This window comes from Oncorhynchus kisutch, linkage group LG3, assembly GCF_002021735.2.
Source record: "Oncorhynchus kisutch isolate 150728-3 linkage group LG3, Okis_V2, whole genome shotgun sequence".
Taxonomy (NCBI): domain Eukaryota; kingdom Metazoa; phylum Chordata; class Actinopteri; order Salmoniformes; family Salmonidae; genus Oncorhynchus; species Oncorhynchus kisutch.
In genome coordinates, this window is record NC_034176.2 from 31355034 (window position 1) to 31377019 (window position 21986).

The 21986-nt window shown below is 43.0% G+C and overlaps 1 protein-coding gene across 1 annotated transcript in view; it reads right to left on the minus strand.

Annotated features, from left to right (window-relative positions):
• The window catches only part of LOC109880552 (LIM domain kinase 2), a 33845-nt gene extending 12037 nt beyond the window's left edge, over positions 1–21808 (minus strand). Inside the window, exons 1-6 of the mRNA XM_020472753.2 lie at positions 21452–21808; positions 12631–12727; positions 6568–6703; positions 1368–1477; positions 720–908; positions 190–295 (exon numbers count right to left, since the gene is read on the minus strand). Coding sequence (XP_020328342.2) covers positions 190–295; positions 720–908; positions 1368–1477; positions 6568–6703; positions 12631–12727; positions 21452–21533 — 720 coding nt within the window. The 5' untranslated portion in view covers positions 21534–21808. The remainder of the gene's footprint in view (positions 1–189; positions 296–719; positions 909–1367; positions 1478–6567; positions 6704–12630; positions 12728–21451) is intronic.
• Between the last annotated feature and the right edge of the window lie 178 nt (positions 21809–21986).

The window sequence follows — 21986 nt, forward strand, 5'->3', positions numbered from 1 at the left end:
GTTTAAATGAAGGCAGAATGAATGGAATGCAAAGATCACATGTTCCGAAATCTATTTTAGAGTAACAGTAACAAATACTTATGTAATAGTCACATTTTATACACACCACTGGGTCACAACTGAATAGTCTGAATAGTTTCAATGTTTTATTATTCAGTGTACTGTCAAAAGCTGGATCCTGCAACTCACCTCTTCCTCCATCAGTGTTCCCACTGGAAGACCGTTGATCTCCAGGATCCGGTCACCAACATGGATGGCATTCCGAACCTCCGGGCTGATATGCATTCCTCTGACCCTGAGAGAAATACAGCACATAGCCATGTCAGTCTGGAGCACCAGTATCAGAATGAACTATGACTCCATATAGGTCTGTCAACGGAGAGCTGGTTCTGTTGACCAATCAGCAGTGAGCACCTGGACAATACAGAGGTGGGTGTGTCCGTCTGTCCACAACATCTCGTACATCAGCTAATGAGAGACTCCTTTGCCTGACCTGGATCAAAACTAGAATAAACACCAAAGTAAAGAGATGTGGGGTTTAACTATTAAATCCAGATTACATAATCGTATTAGTAATGTACACACATCAGGACTAATGCCCTGTTATTTCAGCAAACCTATAATCCGTTTCAGAACACGACTCCCCCTGTCCCACTCAGGCCTAGATAGTGACGGGTGTACAGATTCACTAGTTGTGTGTGACAGTTAAATCGACTCACTCTTTGACTTGAACGCTAGTGGAGCCGCTGGCAACGTCTCTTAGGACAGAGACAGAGAAGCCCCTCTTGCTGTTGGTTGCAGAGGGCATGGAGATGAGGGTGACCGTGTGGGGCAGAGAGTCCAGGGCCGAGTCGGCCGAACGCTTCTCCAACACGGGTGCCAGGACTACCTGCTTATAGCACTTCCCACTACACCGAGAGGAGGAGAGAGGAGAGAAGAAACAAGGAATAAGGGGTATTGTTGTGGATAATTATGTTTAAGTTCTTACCAGTTCTTAAAGTATTCAAAAGTGTTCATCAGTGTTTAAACATCTAATTATTCTACTTTCTTCCAACTTCCATCTGAGTACTTTTCTGAAAAATAATTTCCCTTTGGGGAACAATAACGTTTTATTGGAGAAAAATATGAAGAGAAGGAGAGAGCAGGAAGGAGGGGTATGCAGAGAGTCAGACTATAGAGGGGACTCTACAGTGTGACAGACGCACCAGATTCAATCAGAAAGAGTGATGTTGACGGTTTGCAATAACAAACATCACATTCCCTAGTTGCCTTTATCAACATCTGACTTAACACCATTACTTACAAACAGAATCTAAACAAATAAAACCGACAACTCTGTGAGCAGTAGATAGTAAAACAACCCTCACCAGTACAGCTTGGATCGCTCCACCAAGGCGTAGGTGTCTCTGTCCTCGATGACCACCTTGCAGCTCAGACATACAAAGCATTCTGGGTGATACTTGTATTCTCCAGCCACCTGGAAGAACAGATAAAGGTGAGTTTGTCTCCTGGCTTTGATCTTTCCCATGGTGTTCCAGGTCCAAGCAGAGAATTATTCAGGGTGATCCTGCTGTACTGAGCTGTGTTGTACACTGTGTGATGTTCTGTATTGTCCCGTGTTGTGTGCTAGATGGTGTTGTGTGTGTGTGTGTTGTCCTCTCTTTGTGGCAGTAACAGCTGCTCTACTCTCAGCCTGTCTGGAATCTGCTATGATGTCATCTACCTCCCAGCTCCCAAGCCCTGCCTTTTCCAATCACAGCACACCTCTTGCTGACACTCTCACCCTTGCTAACTTTCCTCACACCCTCGCTTACTCATTCCCTTTTTATCTACAACTTACACACTCCCAATCTGTTGGTCCTGCACTCATGCTAAATTAAACAACTTATCCACTATAGCTGTGAATTTCCAGGGACCACACGATACGATATGCATTGTGCTTATATACATTTCACAATTTTCATGATTCAAAATGTATTGCGATTCAATGTTCCAAACATATTGCTCACTATGTCTCTGCTGCAGAGGGACAATCGAGAGTCATAATAAAAGCTAGTTTTGATAAGTCATGGGGGAAAAAAAGTGCTGAAAACGTGTTACCTCAGCATTTAAGAAGAATGAGGCCAAGCTATAGGAGAAATACTGAAGTTTTAGCACAGGTACAGCCGACTAGCTAACGTCAACTACCTAGCAAAAACTACCTTTGAGGGGAGAATCAATATAATATCATCAAAAACCTATTTTAAAAATTGCAAAACTCTACTGTATTGATTTTTTTTTTTAGACCCGATCCCCAGTATCCACCCTCTAAAGCAAGGGGCAAGTACAAACAGGACCTGTGCCATAGCAGAGGTTCCTGAGGTTGTACAGTGCATTCGGAAAGTATTCAGACCCCTTTATTTTTTCCACATTTTTCTACGTTGCGGCCTAAAATGGATTAAATAAATAAAACATCCTCAATCTACACACAACCCGCCATAATAACAAAGCACAAACAGGGTTTTAGAAATCTTTGCAAATGTATTACAAATAACAAACAGAAATACCTTATTTACATAAGTATTCAGACCCTTTGCTATGAGACTCGAAATTGAGCTCAGGTGCATCCTGCTTCATTGATCATCCTTGAGATGTTTCTACAACTTGATTGGAGACCACCTGTGGTAAATTCAATTGATTGGACATGATTTGGAAAGGCACACACCTGTCTATATAAGGTCCCACAGCTGACAGTCCATGTCAGAGCAAAAACCAAACTATGAGGTCGAAGGAATTGTCCATAGCGCTCCGAGACAAGAATGTGGTCGAGGCACAGATCTGGGAAGGGTACCAAAACATTTCTGCAGCATTGAAGGTCCAAGAACACAGTGGCCTCCATCTTTCTTAAATGGAAGAAGTTTGAAACCACCAAGGCTCTTCCTAGATGTGGCTACCGGCCAAACTGAGCAATCGGGGGAGAAGGTCCTTGGTCAGGGAGTTGCCAAAGAACCCGACGGTCACTCTGTCAGAGCTCCAGAGTTCCTCTGTGGAGATGGGAGAACCTTCCAGAACGACAACCATCTCTACAGCACTCCACCTATCAGGCCTTTATGGTAGAATGGCCAGACGGAAGCCACTCCTCAGTAAAAGGCACATGAAAGCCCGCTTGGAGTTTGCCAAAAGGTGGTGGTGGCAGCAGCATCCTGCTGTGGAGATGTTTTTTGGAGGCAGGGACTGGGAGACTAGTCAGGATCGAGGGAAGGATGAACGGTGCAAAATACAGAGAGATCCTTGATGAAGTCCTGAGCACTCCGGAGCAGCTTCTCAGACTGGTGCGAAGGTTCACCTTCCAACAGGACAATGACCCAAAACACACAGCCAAGACAATGCAGGAGTTGCTTCGGGATAAGTCTCTGAATATCCATGAGTGGCCAGCCAGAGCGCGGACTTGTCTCTCCAGAGATGTTCGATGGGGTTCCTGAAAATAGCTGTGCAGCAACTCTCCGCATCCACCTAAGTGCTTGAGAGGATCTGCAGAAGAATGGGAGAAACTCCCCAAATACAGGTGTGCCAAGCATGTAGGGTCATACCCAAGAAGACTTGGGGCTGTAAACGCTGCCAAAGGTGCTTCAATGAAGTACTGAGTTAAGGGTCTGAATACTTATGTAAATATGATCCCTTTTTACATTTTTAATATGTTTACAAACATTTCTAAAAACCAGTTTTTGCTTTGTCATTATAGCATATTTTGTGTAGATTGGGGGGGGGGGACAATTGAATCCATATTAGAATAAGCCTGTAACATAACAAAAAACATGGAAAAAGTCAAGGGGTCTGAATATTTCCCAAATGCACTGTAGCGTTTGGCCAGTGACTGAAAGATCGCTCGTTCGAATACCCAAGTCGACAAGGTGAAAAATCTGTTGATGTGCCCTTATGCAAGGCACTTATCCCTAATTTGCTCCAGGGGCACTGTGCTACTATGGCTGACCCTGTAAAATAACACATTTCACTGCAATTTTCTGGTGTATGTGACAATAAAACCTCAACCGCTCCCCCAATTCTTTCTTTTTAAGGCTGGGCAGGCAGCTGGAAAACCTAAATATGAGGCCTGGAGAGTGTGGGGAGATAATCTACAGTATTAAGACGTCCAGGGGAGTCTTACGACTGTTGTGCCAAGACGCAAGCTCTTCCCCAGATGAATTCAAACAGGGAATAACGTATAAGGAATGTGAAGATATTAATGAAAACCTGTAGTCTTTGAAGTAGGATAACCTTTTCCATTACCCCCCTGCTGTTCATTGTATGCTGCTATGAGTAAGACTGTTGGGAAAGGATACTGTTGCCGTTGCAGGCAGCAGTGAGATTAGGCTGGGTGATGTAAGCCATGTGTGCATCTGTGGCTGTGCCTCCCACCCTCCAGGCTGGAGCATGACCACACTGACCCCAGTCAGAAACAGCCTGAAGGAGCCACAGCTAGACACACATGGCTGTGTCATAGTCCATAGGTGGCTGTGTGTGTGCAGGCTCTCTCAGAGGGGAGGCTAGGCTAGTGTGCGTTTGTGTGTGTGTGTATGACCAACATGACTCCAGAGGAAATGTCTCTTACACAACACACTTTAGTTCATTTTCCCATCTCATCCAAATAAAAGGGAACAAAAAAAGGATCTTACAACGTGTCAGATTTACAACGTGTCAGATTTACAACGTGTCAGAACTGTGAAACGTGTTTTACAGTAAGCAAAACTGAAGAAAACAAATGTCATGCCACGATCTCCTAATTAGGAGAACTGAATGCAGTTTTGTGCCATAACCTGCCCATCAAACACACAACGGTCATAAGTAGCTGCCTGCTCCACACTGCTCTCCTCTCCTGAAAGACCCAACATCCAAACGATTTTACGCCGTGTTGGTTCGGCTGCTATCTAAGAGAAGCCTGCCAATTCAACTCTGCCAGAAATACTTGGCATCTCGCTTTCAGAGCCAATGTGGCCAAGAACAAATAGAAAGGCCCATTGTGTGTTTTGCTTTCTGGCAAACTTCTTGCTCTAAAAAAAGAATAATTTTGGGACCCCCCTTTAATCCAGTTGAAGAGAAAGCATCCTTATGTGACCAGCAATTGTTTGTGCCAGCAGCAGTTTAATTTAGACCTGATTTAAATTGGGCCAATAACACTGTTAAAATGAAGTTCCACAGCACTCCAACCCCATGCATGAGGCATGGGCATTCCATAGCACTGATGAAACAACAAGAAAGCTAACCAATATCCAGCCTTCAGTGACTCTTCCATATCATAACCATGAGCTCATGGTCTAATCCTGGAAGATAAACATAGATTTGACAAATGCAGTCAACCATAACCATTCTAACCTTCCCTTAATAACAGATAGTCGATCTTTCAAAAACCATCCCCAATAAACAGTGTGGTGGTCTGGTGGTGCAGTGTGCGTAGTATCCATTGCCTTTCCACCGCAGTGGACCGAATCAGGTGATGGACCGGCTCCAAAATCACTCCATGTTCTCAGTTTTCACCCCAAAGATTGTGCTGGAGGAAGTGAACTGTGGAGACTGTACAGAGACCAGAGCAGGGCCATGATGGGGGACCTAACTAATACACACATTGTGATGGGGAACCTAACTTCCACAGATTCAGAGAGAAGGTTCAGGTCCAGTCGGCTATCTTTCAAAGCAACCAGGATGCAAAGTATGGCTGCTCTGTGTGGGTGATTACTTGTTGAGCCATAGCCCAGCCCCCATGACCTCTTCTGTACATAAGTATTGACCTCAATCACCAAGGAGATGTTTGTTACAACACAGATGAGGGTACAGGGGTAAAGCTGACAGTTCCATCATTTGTGTACATAGAGGAAAAACAGATCCTATTAGTCCACAACCCCCTGAACTCACATCAAAAGAACAGTGATTCACTGTGAACTGGTGTTATTTGAGTATGGCCCTACACATCTAACCTCTGAATACAATGGTAACCTTGACAGTGAATTATTATTCAAATATGATATTAAATGTACAGCTTTGTCATTGCCTGGACACAACCCTTAGCCGTGGTATATTGGCCATATACCACAAACCCCTGAGGTGCCTTATTGCTATTATAAACTGGTTACCAACGTAATTAGAGCAGTAAAAATAAAAGCTGTGTCATACCCGTGGTATACGGTCTGATATAGCACGGCTGTCGGCCAAATCAGCATTCAGGGCTCGAACCACCAGTTTATAATTAAGCAATAAGGCACAAGGGGGTGTGGCAATATACCACGGCTAAGGGCTGTCCTTAAGCACAAAGCATTGCGTTGCGTTACATTGGCCATATACCACACCCCCTTGTGCCTTATTGCTATTATAAACTGGTTACCAACGTAATAAAATGTTTTGTCATACCCGGGGTATATGGTCTGACATACCAGGGCTGGAACCACACAGTTAATAACGGTTCTTTGCCAACACTGTCCTCTTCATGTTCCATGAGATCCAAGTGAACCAAGCTAGAAGCCTACTGCATCATAATACTTGATACTCTGGATCCTGGGCCAACCAGGGTTCATCTTGATTTTCCACGGGGCAACTTACCATGGCAGGTCCAATCATGAGCAGAGAACAGCCGTGACACAGCTCCCCAAACTTCTCCCAGTAGTGTTTACGGCAGTACAGCTTGCCATTCTTCTCATAGTACCAGTTGGTCAGGTGGTCACAGCATTCCGAGCACCTGTGGATGGGAAAACACACTTCATGACCTCTGCAGGAAATGAAGGGAGTAGAGTGGACAGACAAATCCTTTCAGTGGAGACCATATCAAGCGTAAAGCAATCTGTTTCAAGGCCATTCAAAGGAGACTCACTACAAAGCCTGGGTGCATAATTTCAAAGACAAGTTGACAATCTCAAAGGCTTGTGTTAGATTCCTGAAAGATTCCAATTGAGCAGAGAGTCCTCTCTCAAACAATGAAGGAGTCTGTGAGCGTTCACGTATTGACTGAGCTGAGAGATTTGACATACACATATAGAAACAAATAAACAAGACAAAGCTAGAGCAGAAATACCTTGCAAAAGACCCTGAAAGAAAACAGCATTTGACAAAGACAAATATGCTTAGTGTGCGATCGAAGTCAGGTAACATTGGAAATAGTTTAACCAAAGCCCAAACAGTTAACCAGACTTGTCTGTAAACTTTCCCTCAACCAACAAAGTGAGTGTGGAGGTGAAAGTATGCATTAAAGTATGCTTTAATGAGAGGAACTGGCACATTAGACACAGTGCAGCAGAAGCCATTCATCGTGTGAGAAATTACACTGGTGAACATAATACTTTCCACTCCCATGTTGCACTGGAGTGCAGCGGTTGCTTCAGGCCTTTCTTTAGAAGGACGGTATGTACTCGTCTCTGATCGTCAGGTACGATGAAGAAGTAGGCTACCTTGTTCCTGAGACATGTCACGTCTCATTGGTGTGCTCCAGCACAAGGTGGGCAACACTGAGAACAGGGTGACTAGTGACTACACACACAGTGTCTACCGGAGGGATGTGGTTTCATCGATAAGCAGTAGACGGTGGGAAACAATGGTCATTAACCTGGTACTAAATACCAGCAACCAACACCGCCCTCAGCCACATTCCAGCATCTTAATGTGTTCCAGATGTTTCTGGAGAGGCTGCAGCACCTTTCTGACAGAAACCCTGACAACCATCTACAGCCCGGTGAAGGGGTATCAACTTAAATTGTGGTTAATACAATGATTAGACCAATTATCCTGCCATGCCACTACTCAAGAGCGGATTGATCCACATCCTTGACTGGAGTGAAACTTGGCATATTCAAGCAGAAAACTATGACTCGGACTTGGTCACGAAACGTTCAGAGTTAGGAATGCTGAAGTTGCAGAGAGAGCACCTTCAGGCTATCAGCGCACCTTCCGAAAGTTTCACAGGTTATGCAAAATGGTGGCACCAGGTTAAGCCGTGTCAGGCACACAATCAATTCTACACCTCTGTCAAAGAGATGAAGCCACTAAACTGGCAACCCACTTACACAGACAGCTCCCTGTGAAGAAGAGGTTGCCAGTTCTGCATACTGACTGATATTCATATGGCAACAGACAAACACTGAGGTAACAGTCTTAACAAATATGCCAACCACCTTGCCGGTCTGGGGATTTGCTGTAGTTTTGCCCACTGCTGGCCTGGGTCTGTGGATCACAGTGATCTCTGAACCCTGCAGTAGAGCTAATCCCAATTGATCAGCCTTTGGAGAGACAATCCACTCCTGGAGATTAGGTAAATCAATTCCCTTTTACAATGGTTCATTCTTTAACACAAGGTTTATTACTGGGTAAACCTTACAGAGGTGGTTAATAGCTTCTGGTACATTGTGTGAGGAAATGCAGCCCACACACAGAAATGAAAGCAAGAATAGGTAAGCAGGAAAAGAGTGAAAAGGAGGTTTCCGGACCTTCCTGTGCACAGAGGGATTATGTGGAAAAGCAGAGGTGGTCTGAAAGGCTGTCCAGATAAAGATCAACATTCTGACAGAATGTTGACGAGACGATACGCCCCGGTTACAAAACCAGACTAAACAAGTGACAAAAAAAAGGAACTGCATTTTAAAAACACTAGTCTTTTTCCTCCTCTATACTCTCCTCTGTGAGCAACAGTTTAGTCTGCTAGCCAATCTGTGGTCAGTAGTAGAATCCTACCTGCATATTGCCTGTGTACTCATGGCTGTCTGTTTGCTAGGCATGCACTGTATGTGAGTATTTGTGAGCAGCCGCTCTGCAATCATTGTGAGTGTTTTTATAACAGTCACGGAAACAAACAGAAACAGAAGGCAACGCCGAACTACACTGACAAACACGCACGCGACAAGTGTGAAGAATGTGGTGCCTTGACAGACGAGTCTCACAGGGGCTCCAGGTATGCTGCAGGGAAAACAACTTTCACTGTAAAACTGAACAAAGTAACCTTGGCTGGTCCCTGTTGAGTCACTGTGTCCTCCCTCCCTGTCATTCCAAAACCTCATGACAAACATTGGTTTTGTCAATCCCAGTGTAGGGGATGACAGATAACTGAAGATTACACAGTCATGTCCCTGAAGAAATAATCGTTGTTTTGGTCTTTAGACTATCTGACCTTACAAACACCTCAATCTGCAGAGTAAACAACACGGGTGCCATTTCTTATCCAATAAGGGGAGAAAGAAAGAAGAGAAATCTGTCTCAGGTGAGAGGAAGGACTGGTCCTCCAACAATGCTATGAACAAACACCAATGGGCAAACATTACTTATTCCAGTTCCTCAATTCCACTATACCTGTGGAAGGCCAACTGTAATGCCTTTTGTTGTAGTGTACTAGATAGAAAACTTAAGTATGGTCTATGATGAAAACTGACACTAAGCACTAGGCATATGGGGAAGCAGTGTCGTAGTAATGCAAACAAGAAACACTAGTTCAAGATGCCATAACACAGAACTTAACCCGAAACCTCTCAAACTTTATCATATGTATTAATGGACTGCATGTACAACTTTCAATGTTAGTTGGCTAAGATCCGATTTAATAACAGCATAACAAGAACACAATAGCACACATTGCAATCATGGTTGGTATTGGTCAATGCAGGTCTGGCTGTTATCAAGGGACTCATGAGTAACCAAACCAAAGCAAACCAGCCAGAGCAGTGGCCACCAGATCATTGGCTAAGTGAAAGCACATTTTCATTTCAGAAGGCAACCAATGTGAACAGAGAGTAAAAGTTCAAGTCAAACACATCAACGTTACATTATTGGACCCAACAGACAATTAACAAGGGGAAAGTACTATCATTATGACTTGAGCCAGAAGGCTTCAACTCTTTTAGAGGACTAACATCGACTCATAAAGGACAGTCCTTTGGGACAACCCAAAATCCAGTTTCTCCCTGGGAAAAACAAAGGACTCTGTGCAGTGTCGGGAGCAGCTGGCCCACGACTCTGAATCGCTGTCTAGGAATGCGGCAGCGGGGCACACACACTGTCTAGTCTAGTCTTTACCTATACATTCGTCTGAATGTCAGCTTTACGGGAACAGGGATAACGTCAGCCTTTCACAATGCTGCACAACTTGGGGGAGGTGCAGGACTGTGTGCACAATAGAACGGAGCAGGGGGTAACATGGAAAAGGAAACTACTGTAGTTGCTTTAAAGTTAGACAATGTCCCACACGGAGAGTGAAAGGAATTGTGTACTCCATGGACAAAATTTGTATACAACATTTGACAAAAACAGGACTTTTGTCATCTCAAAGTACCAGAAAATGGGCAGAGTTGGGGCCAGGGGGTCAGACTGCTGAGGGCTAAACTCCAGCACACTTGGCTGGGCGTCAGTACGGTAGTCTGGCTCGATGGCGGTTTTTCCCAAAGCAGATGCTCCATCTAAAGTGTTAATTTCATAGAAAATGACTGAGGTGGTCTTGGGCAGGAACAGAGAAGGAGGAGGGGGAGAGAGAGACAAAGGGGCAATTCCACGGTAACAGAATGACGCAGAGACTGATTTTTCTATTTAAAAGGTTTGGACATCACAGTACAGCAGAGTACATAACAGTAGAGTAAAGTATCGTTCAGTACAGTAAAATATACAGTACTCTAGTGTGCTCTACTGTACTAAACTCTACAGTATTGTACTGACCGATACGCCACTCTTCACTGTACAGTACTATACTCTACTTTTCTTTACAAACTTGTGAAACAGTAGTCTATGCCTGGTTAAAATTTGGACCGACCAAATTGCAACTTCTCAACGTCCATGGACGTCTGGTGTCGGTCAGAGCTCAGCAGGTGAGAGGGCTGGTTACAGTAAATGGAAAGAGAGGAGGCTCATGGGTAGGTGTCCGTGATATTAACGAGAGAGAGGGCAGAGGGAGAGAGAGTTACCGATTTAGTAACAGAACGACTCATTTTAAATCATAAACCAAATTGTATCAGTAAAATCAATAACTAATTAGTAGGTCTACCTTGTTACTTCTGTGAACTTCCATTATCCTCCCTTTTCATGAGGGAGAGAAATGTGAAATTTGACTTTCTGCTAGATGTTTTCTTAGACCCCTTTTCCATATTTAGACCAGAAATCAAAGCCTTTACAAAAAATCTAGATTTTTAGTATGGAAAATGGTTGAACAATGTATATGCCTTAGACTCTTAGCTTTTATTACTCACCAAATTGGATGAACTTCGCATGTTAAGTTCTCATGGGGCTTTTTACATGGAAATGCCCAGACACAGACTGACAGCGAGAGAGTGAGAATTGCACAGCTGTATCAAGGACTTGGCTTTTGAACTGACAAGGTTCCGTGGTTCTATAAAAGAGCCATTATAGAAATAGAGAAAGAGACCCAAATCCTGGGTTATATAAGGACACTGTTGCTGAAAAGCTTTGTTTGACATTTGAGTGCTTGGGCTAAGGAACACTCACAGATTTCAAGCCCCTTCTACCCAAAGGGAGACTACTGAAATTATATGACGTGAATTTGGCGTCCTCTTAGGCTTTATTCCTAATTAATGTATTATATTCAGGGGGAATTCAGAGCTCTAGAAAAACAGCTCTACTTTATTCAGTTCCATTCAACTATTCATCAGTTCTATTCTTTCATTCGTGTTACGTCACGTTGTGTGCTGGATGGGCACAGTGAGTGTCAGAAATATAATCAGGAGAGGGAGTGTATGAACAGAGCTACTGTGACTCTGCCCTCAATCCCAACTTTCCATTCCACAAAAACGCTGTGGGGCGAATCATCATCTAGACCATGACTCTTGGACTGCTTATCTAACTGAAGCACCATCATCATATCTATACATTCTCTTCTGGGAAAACAAAACCTGAGTGATTGTATTTCACAAAGAGAGCTTTGGGAGCTAAAAATTGTTTTTATTTGAGCGTCTGTACATAGGTCCTACCATATTGACCTCTGTTCAGCCCAAGTCTAGAGGGTTATCACTGGGGGCCAGTGACCGGAGAATGCCAGACAGTCTCAATCCTGACAATGACTAAGCCACAGGACGAAGAGAAACTGCCAGGGCTAAAGTCCACAAGGTCGGAGAGAGAGGTGGTGGGATCCTCTGTGTCCCTGTGACCCATGCAAATTCATGTGCGAGTAATGCCTCATGTCTATTATTTTCCACCTTTAAGAAGGCAAAAGGATAACAAATATCTACCACCTTAAAGTTGTTAACTTGTTGTACTAACTTCTAATTACAATGGTTTGAAGAAAAAACATGTAGAATGGTGGTATCAGCAAATGGGATTTGAGTGATTCGATTTTCAATAAGTACTGTAATGGAGTTCTGCGTTACTGTAGAATAGTTTGAACACTGAACAGAGACATTCCTGCCGAAAATGATGAAACATTTCACAGGACAGGTATAATGCTGTAGGACTACCCACAAGTCCATTTCTAAACATGTGCATACAGTTTCACCCCAAAGAATCCCTGAAATTGTCAAAAGCTGTATGTTGACCAGCAAAACAGTCCATTGTTGACGTCAATGCTGCTTATTTAATGTCAAAACAGTTCTAATGCGTAGTGCAAACAGCACGTGATTCCTACAATAAATTGTCAATTAAATAAAACAGTGAATATAACTGAAATCCACATTTAAAAGTATGACTTACTGAAAACAGGTATTGTGCCAAGTTCCTTGCAGAACCTTCACATTGAATGCATCTTGAATCACTCCTCCGCAACCCGCACAGTGGCGTCCATGTGTACCTGTAGGGTTCAAGGATTTCGTTAAAGGAAAAGCATACTCTATCCATCCATAAAAGTCATATCACAGTAGCAATTTCTGAATATGTTTTGTTGACTGAACAAAGGTGTGGCTCATACATGTGAGTCATTTCCCCTCAGGGAAATAATTGTCATGGGCCCTTAGATCCTCAAAAAGTTCTACAGCTGCACCATTGAGAGCATCTTGACTGGCTGCATCACCGCTTGGTATGGCAACTGCTTGACATTTGACTGCAAGGCACTACAGAGGGTAGTGCGTACGGCACAGTACATCACTGGGGCAGCGCTCCCTGCCATCCAGGACCTCTATACCAGGTGGTTTCAGAGGAAGGCCTTTAAAAATTGTCAAAGACTCTAGCCAACCAAGTCATAGACTGTTTTGCTACTACACAGCAAGCGGTACTGATGAAGTCTGGAACCAAAAGGACCCCTGAACCCCCAAGCAATAAAACTTAAATAGTTAGCCAAATAGTCCGTGTAGCTATCTGCATTGACCATTTTTGCACTATTTTGACTCATCACATACGCTGCTGCTACTATTAATTATCTATCCTGTTGCCTAGTCACTTCACCCCTACCTACGCTACATGGCCAAAAGTATGTGGACACCTGCTTGTCGAACATCTCATTCCAAAATCATGGACATTAATATGGAGTTGATCTCCCATTTGCTGCTATAACAGCTACCACTCTTCTGGGAAGGCTTGACACTAGATGTTGGAACATTGCTGCGGGTACTTGTTTGAATTCAGCCAAAATACCATTAATGAGGGCGGGCACTGATGTCAGCCGATTAGGCCTGGCTCGCAGTCGGCATTCTAATTCATCCCAAAGGTGTTCGATGCGGTTGAGGTCAGGGCTTTGTGCAGGCCAGTCAAGGCCAGAAATTGGACAAACTGACTAGTTAGAAAGGTGGCATTCTATGAAGGTGCCACGTTTAAAGTTACTGAGCTCTTCATTTACGGCCATTCTACTGCCAGTGTTTGTCTATTGAGATTGCATGGGTGTGTGCTCGATTTCATACACCTGTCAGCAACGGGTGTGGCTGAAATAGCCAAATTCACTCATTTGAAGGTTGGTCCACATACTTTTGACCACGTAGTATATATGTACAGTTGAAGTCAGAAGTTTACATACACTTAGTTTGGAGTAATTAAAACTCGTTTTTCAACCACTCCACAATTTCTTGTTCACAAACTACAGTTTTGGCAAGTCAGTTAGGACATCTACTTTGTGCATTACAAGTAATTTTCCCAACAATTGTTTACAGACATGTTATTTCACTGTATCACAATTCCAGTGGGTCAGAAGTTTACATGCACTAAGTTGACTGTACCTTTAAACAGCTTGGAAAATTCCTGAAAATTATGTCATGGCTTTAGAAGCTTCTGATAGGCTAATTGACATCATTTGAGTCAGTTGGAGGTGTACCTGTGGATGTATTTCAAGGCCTACCTTCAAACTCAGTGCCTCTTTGCTTGACATCATGGGAAAATCGAGAAGAAAAATCAGCCAAGACCTCAGAAAAAAAAGGTAGACCTCAACAAGTCTGGTTCATCATTGGGAGCAATTTCCAAATGCCTGAAGTTACCACGTTCATCTGTACAAACAATAGTATGCAAGTATAAACACCATGTGACCACCCAGCAGTCATACCGCTCAGGAAGGAGACGTGTCACCTAGAGATGAACATACTGTGGTGCAAAAAGTGCAAACCAATCCCAGAACAACAGCAAAGGACATTGTGAAGATGCTGGAAGAAACGGGTACAAAAGTATCTACAGTGGGGCAAAAAAGTATTTGGTCAGCCACCAATTGTGCAAGTTCTCCCACTTAAAAAGATGAGGCCTGTAATTTTCATTATAGGTACACTTGAACTATGACAGACAAAATGAGAAGAAAAAAAATCACATTGTAGGATTTTTAATAAATTAATTTGCAAATTATGGTGGAAAATAAGTATTTGGTCACCTACAAACAAGCAAGATATCTGGCTCTCACAGACCTGTAACTTCTTCTTTAAGAGGCTCCTCTGTCCTCCACTTGTTACCTGTATTAATGTCACCTGTTTGAACTTGTTATCAGTATAAAAGACACCTGTCCACAACCTCAAACAGTCACAATCCAAACTCCACTATGGCCAAGAGCAAAGAGCTGTCAAAGGACACCAGAAACAAAATTGTAGACCTGCACCAGGCTGGGAAGACTGAATCTGCAATAGGTAAGCAGCTTGGTTAGAAGAAATCCACTGTGGGAGCAATTATTAGGAAATGGAAGACATACAAGACCACTGATAATCTCCCTCGATCTGGGGCTCCACGCAAGATCTCACCCCGTGGGGTCAAAATGATCACAAGAACGGTGAGCAAAAATCCCAGAACCACACGGGGGGACCTAGTGAATGACCTGCAGAGAGCTGGGACCAAAGTAACAAAGCCTACCATCAGTAACACACTACGCCGCCAGGGACTCAAATCCTACAGTGCCAGACGTGTTCCCCTGCTTAAGCCAGTACATGTCCAGGCCCGTCTGAAGTTTGCTAGAGAGCATTTGGATGATCCAGAAGAAGATTTGGGAGAATGTCATATGGTCAGATGAAACCAAAATAAAACTTTTTGGTAAAAACTCAACTCGTCGTGTTTGGAGGACAAAGAATGCTGAGTTGCATCCAAAGAACACCATACCTACTGTGAAGCATGGGGGTGGAAACATCATGCTTTGGGGCTGTTTTTCTGCAAAGGGACCAGGACGACTGATCCGTGTAAAGTAAAGAATGAATGGAGCCATGTATCGTGAGATTTTGAGTGAAAACCTCCTTCCATCAGCAAGGGCATTGAAGATGAAATGTGGCTGGGTCTTTCAGCATGACAATGATCCCAAACACACCGCCCGGGCAACGAAGGAGTGGCTTCGTAAGAAGCATTTCAAGGTCCTGGAGTGGCCTAGCCAGTCTCCAGATCTCAACCCCATAGAAAATCTTTGGAGGGAGTTGAAAGTCCGTGTTGCCCAGCAACAGCCCCAAAACATCACTGCTCTAGAGGAGATCTGCATGGAGGAATGGGCCAAAATACCAGCAATAGTGTGTGAAAACCTTGTGAAGACTTACAGAAAACGTTTGACCTCTGTCATTGCCAACAAAGGGTATATAACAAAGTATTGAGATAAATAAGTATTTGTTCAATAACAAAAGTTTTCCACCATAATTTGCAAATAAATTCATTAAAAATCCTACAATTATAATTTTTTTCATTTTGTCTGTCATAGTTGAAGTGTGCCTATAATGAAAATTATAGGCCTCTCATCTTTTTAAGGGGGAGAACTTGCACAATTGATGGCTGACTAAATACCTTTTTGCCCCACTGTATATCCACAGTAAAATGAGTCCTATATCGACATAACCTGAAAGGCCGCTCAGCAAGGAAGAAGCCACTGCTCCAAAATCACCATAAAAAAGCCAGACTACGGATTGCGGCAGGGTAGCCTAGTGGTTAGAGCGTTGGGCTAGTAACCGGAAGGTTGCAAGTTCAAATCCTCCGAGCTGACAAGGTACCAATCTGACATTCTGCCCCTGAACAGGCAGTTAAACCCACTGTTCCTTGGCCATCAATGAAAATAAGAATGTGTTAACTGACTTGCCTAGTTAAATAAAAAAGGTATACAAATAAATAATAAATAAAACGGCAAAATCGGCACCCAAAAATACAGATTTCCGATTGTTATGAAAACTTGAAATCGGCCCTAATTAAAAATCGGCCATTCCGATTAATCGGTCAAACTTTAATCCTAACTGACATAAGACAGGGAATTTTTTCTAGGATTAAAATGGCAGGAATTGTGAAAAACTGAGTTTAAATGTATTTGGCTAAGGTGTATGTAAACTTCTGACTTCAACTGCACATACCACCCTCAATAACCTCGTACCCTTGCACATCGACTCGTACTGGTACCCGTGTTTATAGCCAAGCTATCGGTACTCATTGTGTATTTATTTATCATGCTATTATTTCTCTCTGCATTGTTGGGAAGGGCCTGTAAGTAAGCATCTCACTTAGTCCACACCTGTTGTTTACGAAGCATGTGACAAATAACATTTTATCTACTCTTTTTGCATAGTCACATTTTTCTTAAGGAAATAAGAGTATAGGGAAATACCTGCAATTCTGAGTAATTGCAAATATCATGGTTATAGGGGTACTGTTTTTTTTGTTTGTTGCTGTGTTATTCTAATCCACTATGTAAAGTGCCTTCAGAAAGTATTCACAGCACTTGACTCTTTCCACATTTTGTTGTGTTAGACTGAATTTAAAATGGATTAAAATGTTGATGTTGTGTCAACAGCCTGCCTACACACACACACACACACACACACACATACACACACAACCCCATAACGTCAAAGTGGAATGATTATTTTAGATTTTTTTTTACAAAGCTGGAATGTCGAGTCAATAAGGATTCAACTCCTTTGCTATGGCAAGCCTAAATAAGTTCAGGAGTAAACATTTGCTTAACAAGTCATAAAAAGTTGCCTGGACTCACTCTTTGTGCAATAATAGTGTTTAACATGATTTTTTTGTATGACTACTTCATCTCTGTACCCCACGCATACAATTAATCTGTATGGTCCCTCATTCAAGCAGTGAATTTCAATAACAAAGGCCAGGGAGGTTTTCCAATGCCTTGCAAAGAAGGGCCCCTATTGGTAAAAATAAAAACGCATACATTGAATATCCCTTTGAGCATGGTGAACTTATTAAACTTTGGATAGTGTATCAATACACCCAGTCACTACGAAGATACAGGTGTCCTTCCCAACTCAGTTGCCGGAGAGGAAGGAAACATTTCAGGGATTTCACCATGAGGCCAATGGTGACTTTAAAACATTTAAAATAGTTTAATGGCTGTGATAGGAGAAAACTGATAATGGATCAACAACATTGTGGTTACTCCACAATTACTAACCTAAATGACAGAGTGAAAAGAAGGAAGCATGTAGAGCAGGGATCATCAACTAGATTCAACCGTGGGCCTATTTTTTTCTTGAGCGGATGGTCAGAGGGCTGGAACATAATTGTTGAATGAATGCTGGCGGTGCTTTCACTCTAGTGGTAGCATGAGACGGAGTCTACAACCCACACAAGTGGCTCAGGTAGTGCAGCTCATCCAGGATGGGACATCAATGCGAGCTGTGGCAAGAAGGTTTGCCGTGTCTGGCAGCGTAGTGTTCCGAGCATGGAGGCGCTACCAGGAGACAGGCCAGTACATCAGGAGGCGTGGAGACCGTAGGAGGCCAACAATCCCGCAGCAGGACCGCTACCTCCGCCTTTGTGCATGGAGGAGCAGGAGGAGCACTGCCAGAGCCCTGCAAAATGACCTCCAGCAGGCCACAAATGTGCATGTGTCTGCTCAAACGGTCAGAAACAGACTCCATGAGGGTGGTATGAGGGCCCGGCGTCCACAGGTGGGGGTTGTGCTTACAGCCCAACACCGTGCAGGACGTTTGGCATTTGCCAGAGAACAAGATTGGCAAATTCGCCACTGGCGCCCTGTGCTCTTCACAGATTAAAGCAGGTTGACACTGAGCACGTGACAGACGTGACAGTCTGGAGACGCCGTGGAGAACGTTCTGCTGCCTGCAACATCCTCCAGCATGACCGGTTTGGCGGTGGGTCAGTCATGGTGTGGGGTGGGGTGGCATTTCTTTGGGGGGCCGCACAGCCCTCCATGTGCTCGCCAGAGGTAGCCTGACTGCCATTAGGTACCGAGATGAGATCCTCAGACCCCTTGTGAGACCATATGCTGGTGCGTTTGGCCCTGGGTTCCTCCTAATGCAAGACAATGCTCGACCTCATGTGGCTGGAGTGTGTCAGCAGTTCCTGCAAGAGGAAGGCATTGATGCTATGGACTGGCCCACCCATTCCCCAGACCTGAATCCAATTGAGCACATCTGGGACATCATGTCTCGCTCCATCCCCCAACACCATGTTGCACCACAGACTGTCCAGGACTCATCAGGAGCATGCCCAGGCGTTGTAGGGAGGTCATACAGGCACGTGGAGGCCACACACACTACTGAGCCTAATTTTGACTTGTTTTAAAGGACATTACATCAAAGTTGTATCAGCCTGTAGTGTGGTTTTCCACTTTAATTTTGAGTGTCACTCCAAATCCAGACCTCCATGGGTTGATAAATTTGATTTCCATTGATAATGTGTGATTTTGTTGTCAGCACATTCAACTATGTAAAGAAAAAAGTATTTAATAAGAATATTTCATTCATTCAGATCTAGGATGTGTTATTTTAGTGTTCCCTTTATTTTTTTGAGCAGTGTATATCAACTGCAAATGTCTTTCACAGTAGGAGAGTGAAAAGCAATACCTATCCAAACTCTGTTGCGCGAGCAAAACTCACGTGACGCGATGTTATCGGTCTGGCTCATTTTTCAAAATAAAAGCCTGAAACTATGTCTGAAGACTGTTGACACCTTGAGGAAGCGATAGGAAAAGGAATCTGGTTCATATGCCTTTAAATGGAGCAATGGGAGGCTATGGAACATGGAGTTTTCAAAATAGAAGCCACTTCCTGCTTTGATTTTCCTCAGGGTTTCGCCTGCAATATCAGTTCTGTTATACTCAGACAATATTTTGACAGTTTTGGAAACTTTAGTGTTTTCTATCCAATACTAATAATAATATGCATATATTAGCAACTGAGACTGAGGAGCTGGCCGTTTACAATGGGCACCTTTTCATCCAAGCTACTCAATACTGCCCCTGCAGCCACAAAAAGTTTGTTCAAATGTTTTAATCGAATTTAGCAGATGCGCTTATCCAGAGCGACTTACCATGGCGCTTGCAACGCCAGGGTTGTGAGTGCATACATTGTCATACTTTTTCATACTGGTCCCCCATGGGAATCAAACCCATAACCCTGGCGTTGCAAGTGCCATGCTCTACCAACCGAGCCACACGGGACCTACTCCAAATGTAAAACGCAAACAAGAGTTTCTCTTGGACAAATTCAGGTAGGTCCCTCCCTGTTTCCTCTGTTTGCTTCTTAAAAATGTTTCTGTAATGAATACACCCCTAGCAAGCTCTATGCAATGAATATGGTGTGAAAACTGGGGGATTTAGAATTGAGTGGGCGTGTTCGAGCAGCTCACTTTTGTCAAGTCGGTGACCTTTCAAAGTATGTTGCATTATGGGGATGAAAATTGTCTGACTTGCGCCTAAATGTCGACTGCATGAACTTTACAACAACCATGTGATCAATGGTCATGAAGCCGACTTCAATTTTCTGCAGTTGCCCCTCACCAGCTGCAACTTGCAGCCATCACCTGCATTGTGGGAGGCAATAACTGTCAACCAATCATTAAAGTGTTTTTGTTTGACCCACGCGAACAGGACGTGACTGAAACAGGAAGCAACTTTGCCGCAATGTATACAGTGTACAAATGATTGATATTTGAGTCCCTCTCTCCCTAATTGACAGTACAATGTACACACATATTTATAGTGTGTGATATGGGGTTTGGAGACATGTTTATTTCAACATTACCAAGAAAAGATTAATCAACAATGGCAACACCGCCATGTTGCCCTGAGCCTTGCTGTTGATAAACCAATCAGTGGCCGACTTTTGGCTGTCACAGATGTACATACCTCAACTCCAATCCTCGACTTTCATCTGAAGTAGGTTGCTTCCAATTAGGTATATAAAACATGGATTGCCGATGCTATGTAGTGGCCATTGAGATACTTTGAAGCCACCGGTTGGCAATAATGGCACTCCCCAGTAGGAGCAGTACTCCATAGGAATTATACAGTATTTCAATGAAATGCTTCAAGGACAAATTACATTAATTTAAGTTTGTTGTTGTTGACAGTAACATTAGTTATCTCAAAAAAATATTCTTTAAGTAAAATGTTTACGTATTTTTAGCTCACATCATTTAAAAGTATGCATTATGGTGTCTAATAGAATAAATGTGGCAAAAACAAATGTAGATATTAATAAATGGATTTCTATAGATTCCAAAATATTTTTTACAATGGTGGGGGAGTGCCAAGGTGGAGGCAAGGTGGAGGCAAGGTGGCTTCAACACAGCGCCCCCATCATTAATTCTAGTGTATATGTAAATTATTGGTTGCTTCAGCTTTACCACTCAAACAAGCCCAATGAATCCAAGAAGCTAAATTCAAGTTTGAGTAAAATCTTATTTCTTCATATTTCAACAGTTTACAACAGGTATAAAACGTGCAGCAAAATTCTAGCTCCCTCAATGCAGTAGCCTACATTAATCAATAACAGTAAAGTACAAAATAACAAGTAATAGGGGTAGTATGCACAGTAATAATTGACTATATTTACAAATATAAAGTGGGTAGTGAATTGGACTCGCAGTAGAATACATAGTATAAGTCAACATAATCAGCTGAACTTTGATGGCAGAGTCATTGCCGTAGTTAGAAAGTAACTATGTATGTCACAATGATCATCATTTGACATAAACACTATCTGCTCGAAAATTGACCAAGTCCAGAAAATTGTGCGTCCCCCCTACTGGATGTAACTTGGGCTTCCCTTTACACACCAAATATTTTTGATATATTACAACAATATATATTTTTTATCCACATTCCTATCCACATGTAGGCTAAGCAAATTAACAATTTAATGGGGGAAAAAAAGTTTAGACCGCTCACCTTCCAGTTCCTCCATATAGCTAATTTCTGTGTGTCGTCGATTTTTTCTTCTTCTCAGAAAGTTCTCATCGTGATCCAGCATGAGTTACAATGGGGTGTTTTCATTCTACACATCCAAAAATCTTAAAATCCAGTTCTAGGGAAATTGTCCGCTAAATCCCGTCACATTTTCCAAGGAAGGTTAATATCCCAGCTCAGTTTTGCAGTAGCCTAACTTTGTTAGTAGGATAAATGACGTCATGCAGTTGAAATTCCTGTACGGAGACCGGAAGGAATCAAACAGCAACACCTGGAACAGGAGAAAATAATTGGAGAGCCCACAGGCCAATATCCACTACTGCACTAAAACGGGAGCACCATCTACTGTCAAAAAGTAGGGATCTCACTTTATTTCTCCACACAGGATAGCTACTATTCTACGGTTTGGTGGAGTGGATACCTGTCAAAAGTTTTAGAACACCTACTCATTCAATGGGTTTTCTTTATTTTTACTATTTTCTACATTGTAGAAATGATAGTGAAGACATCACAACTA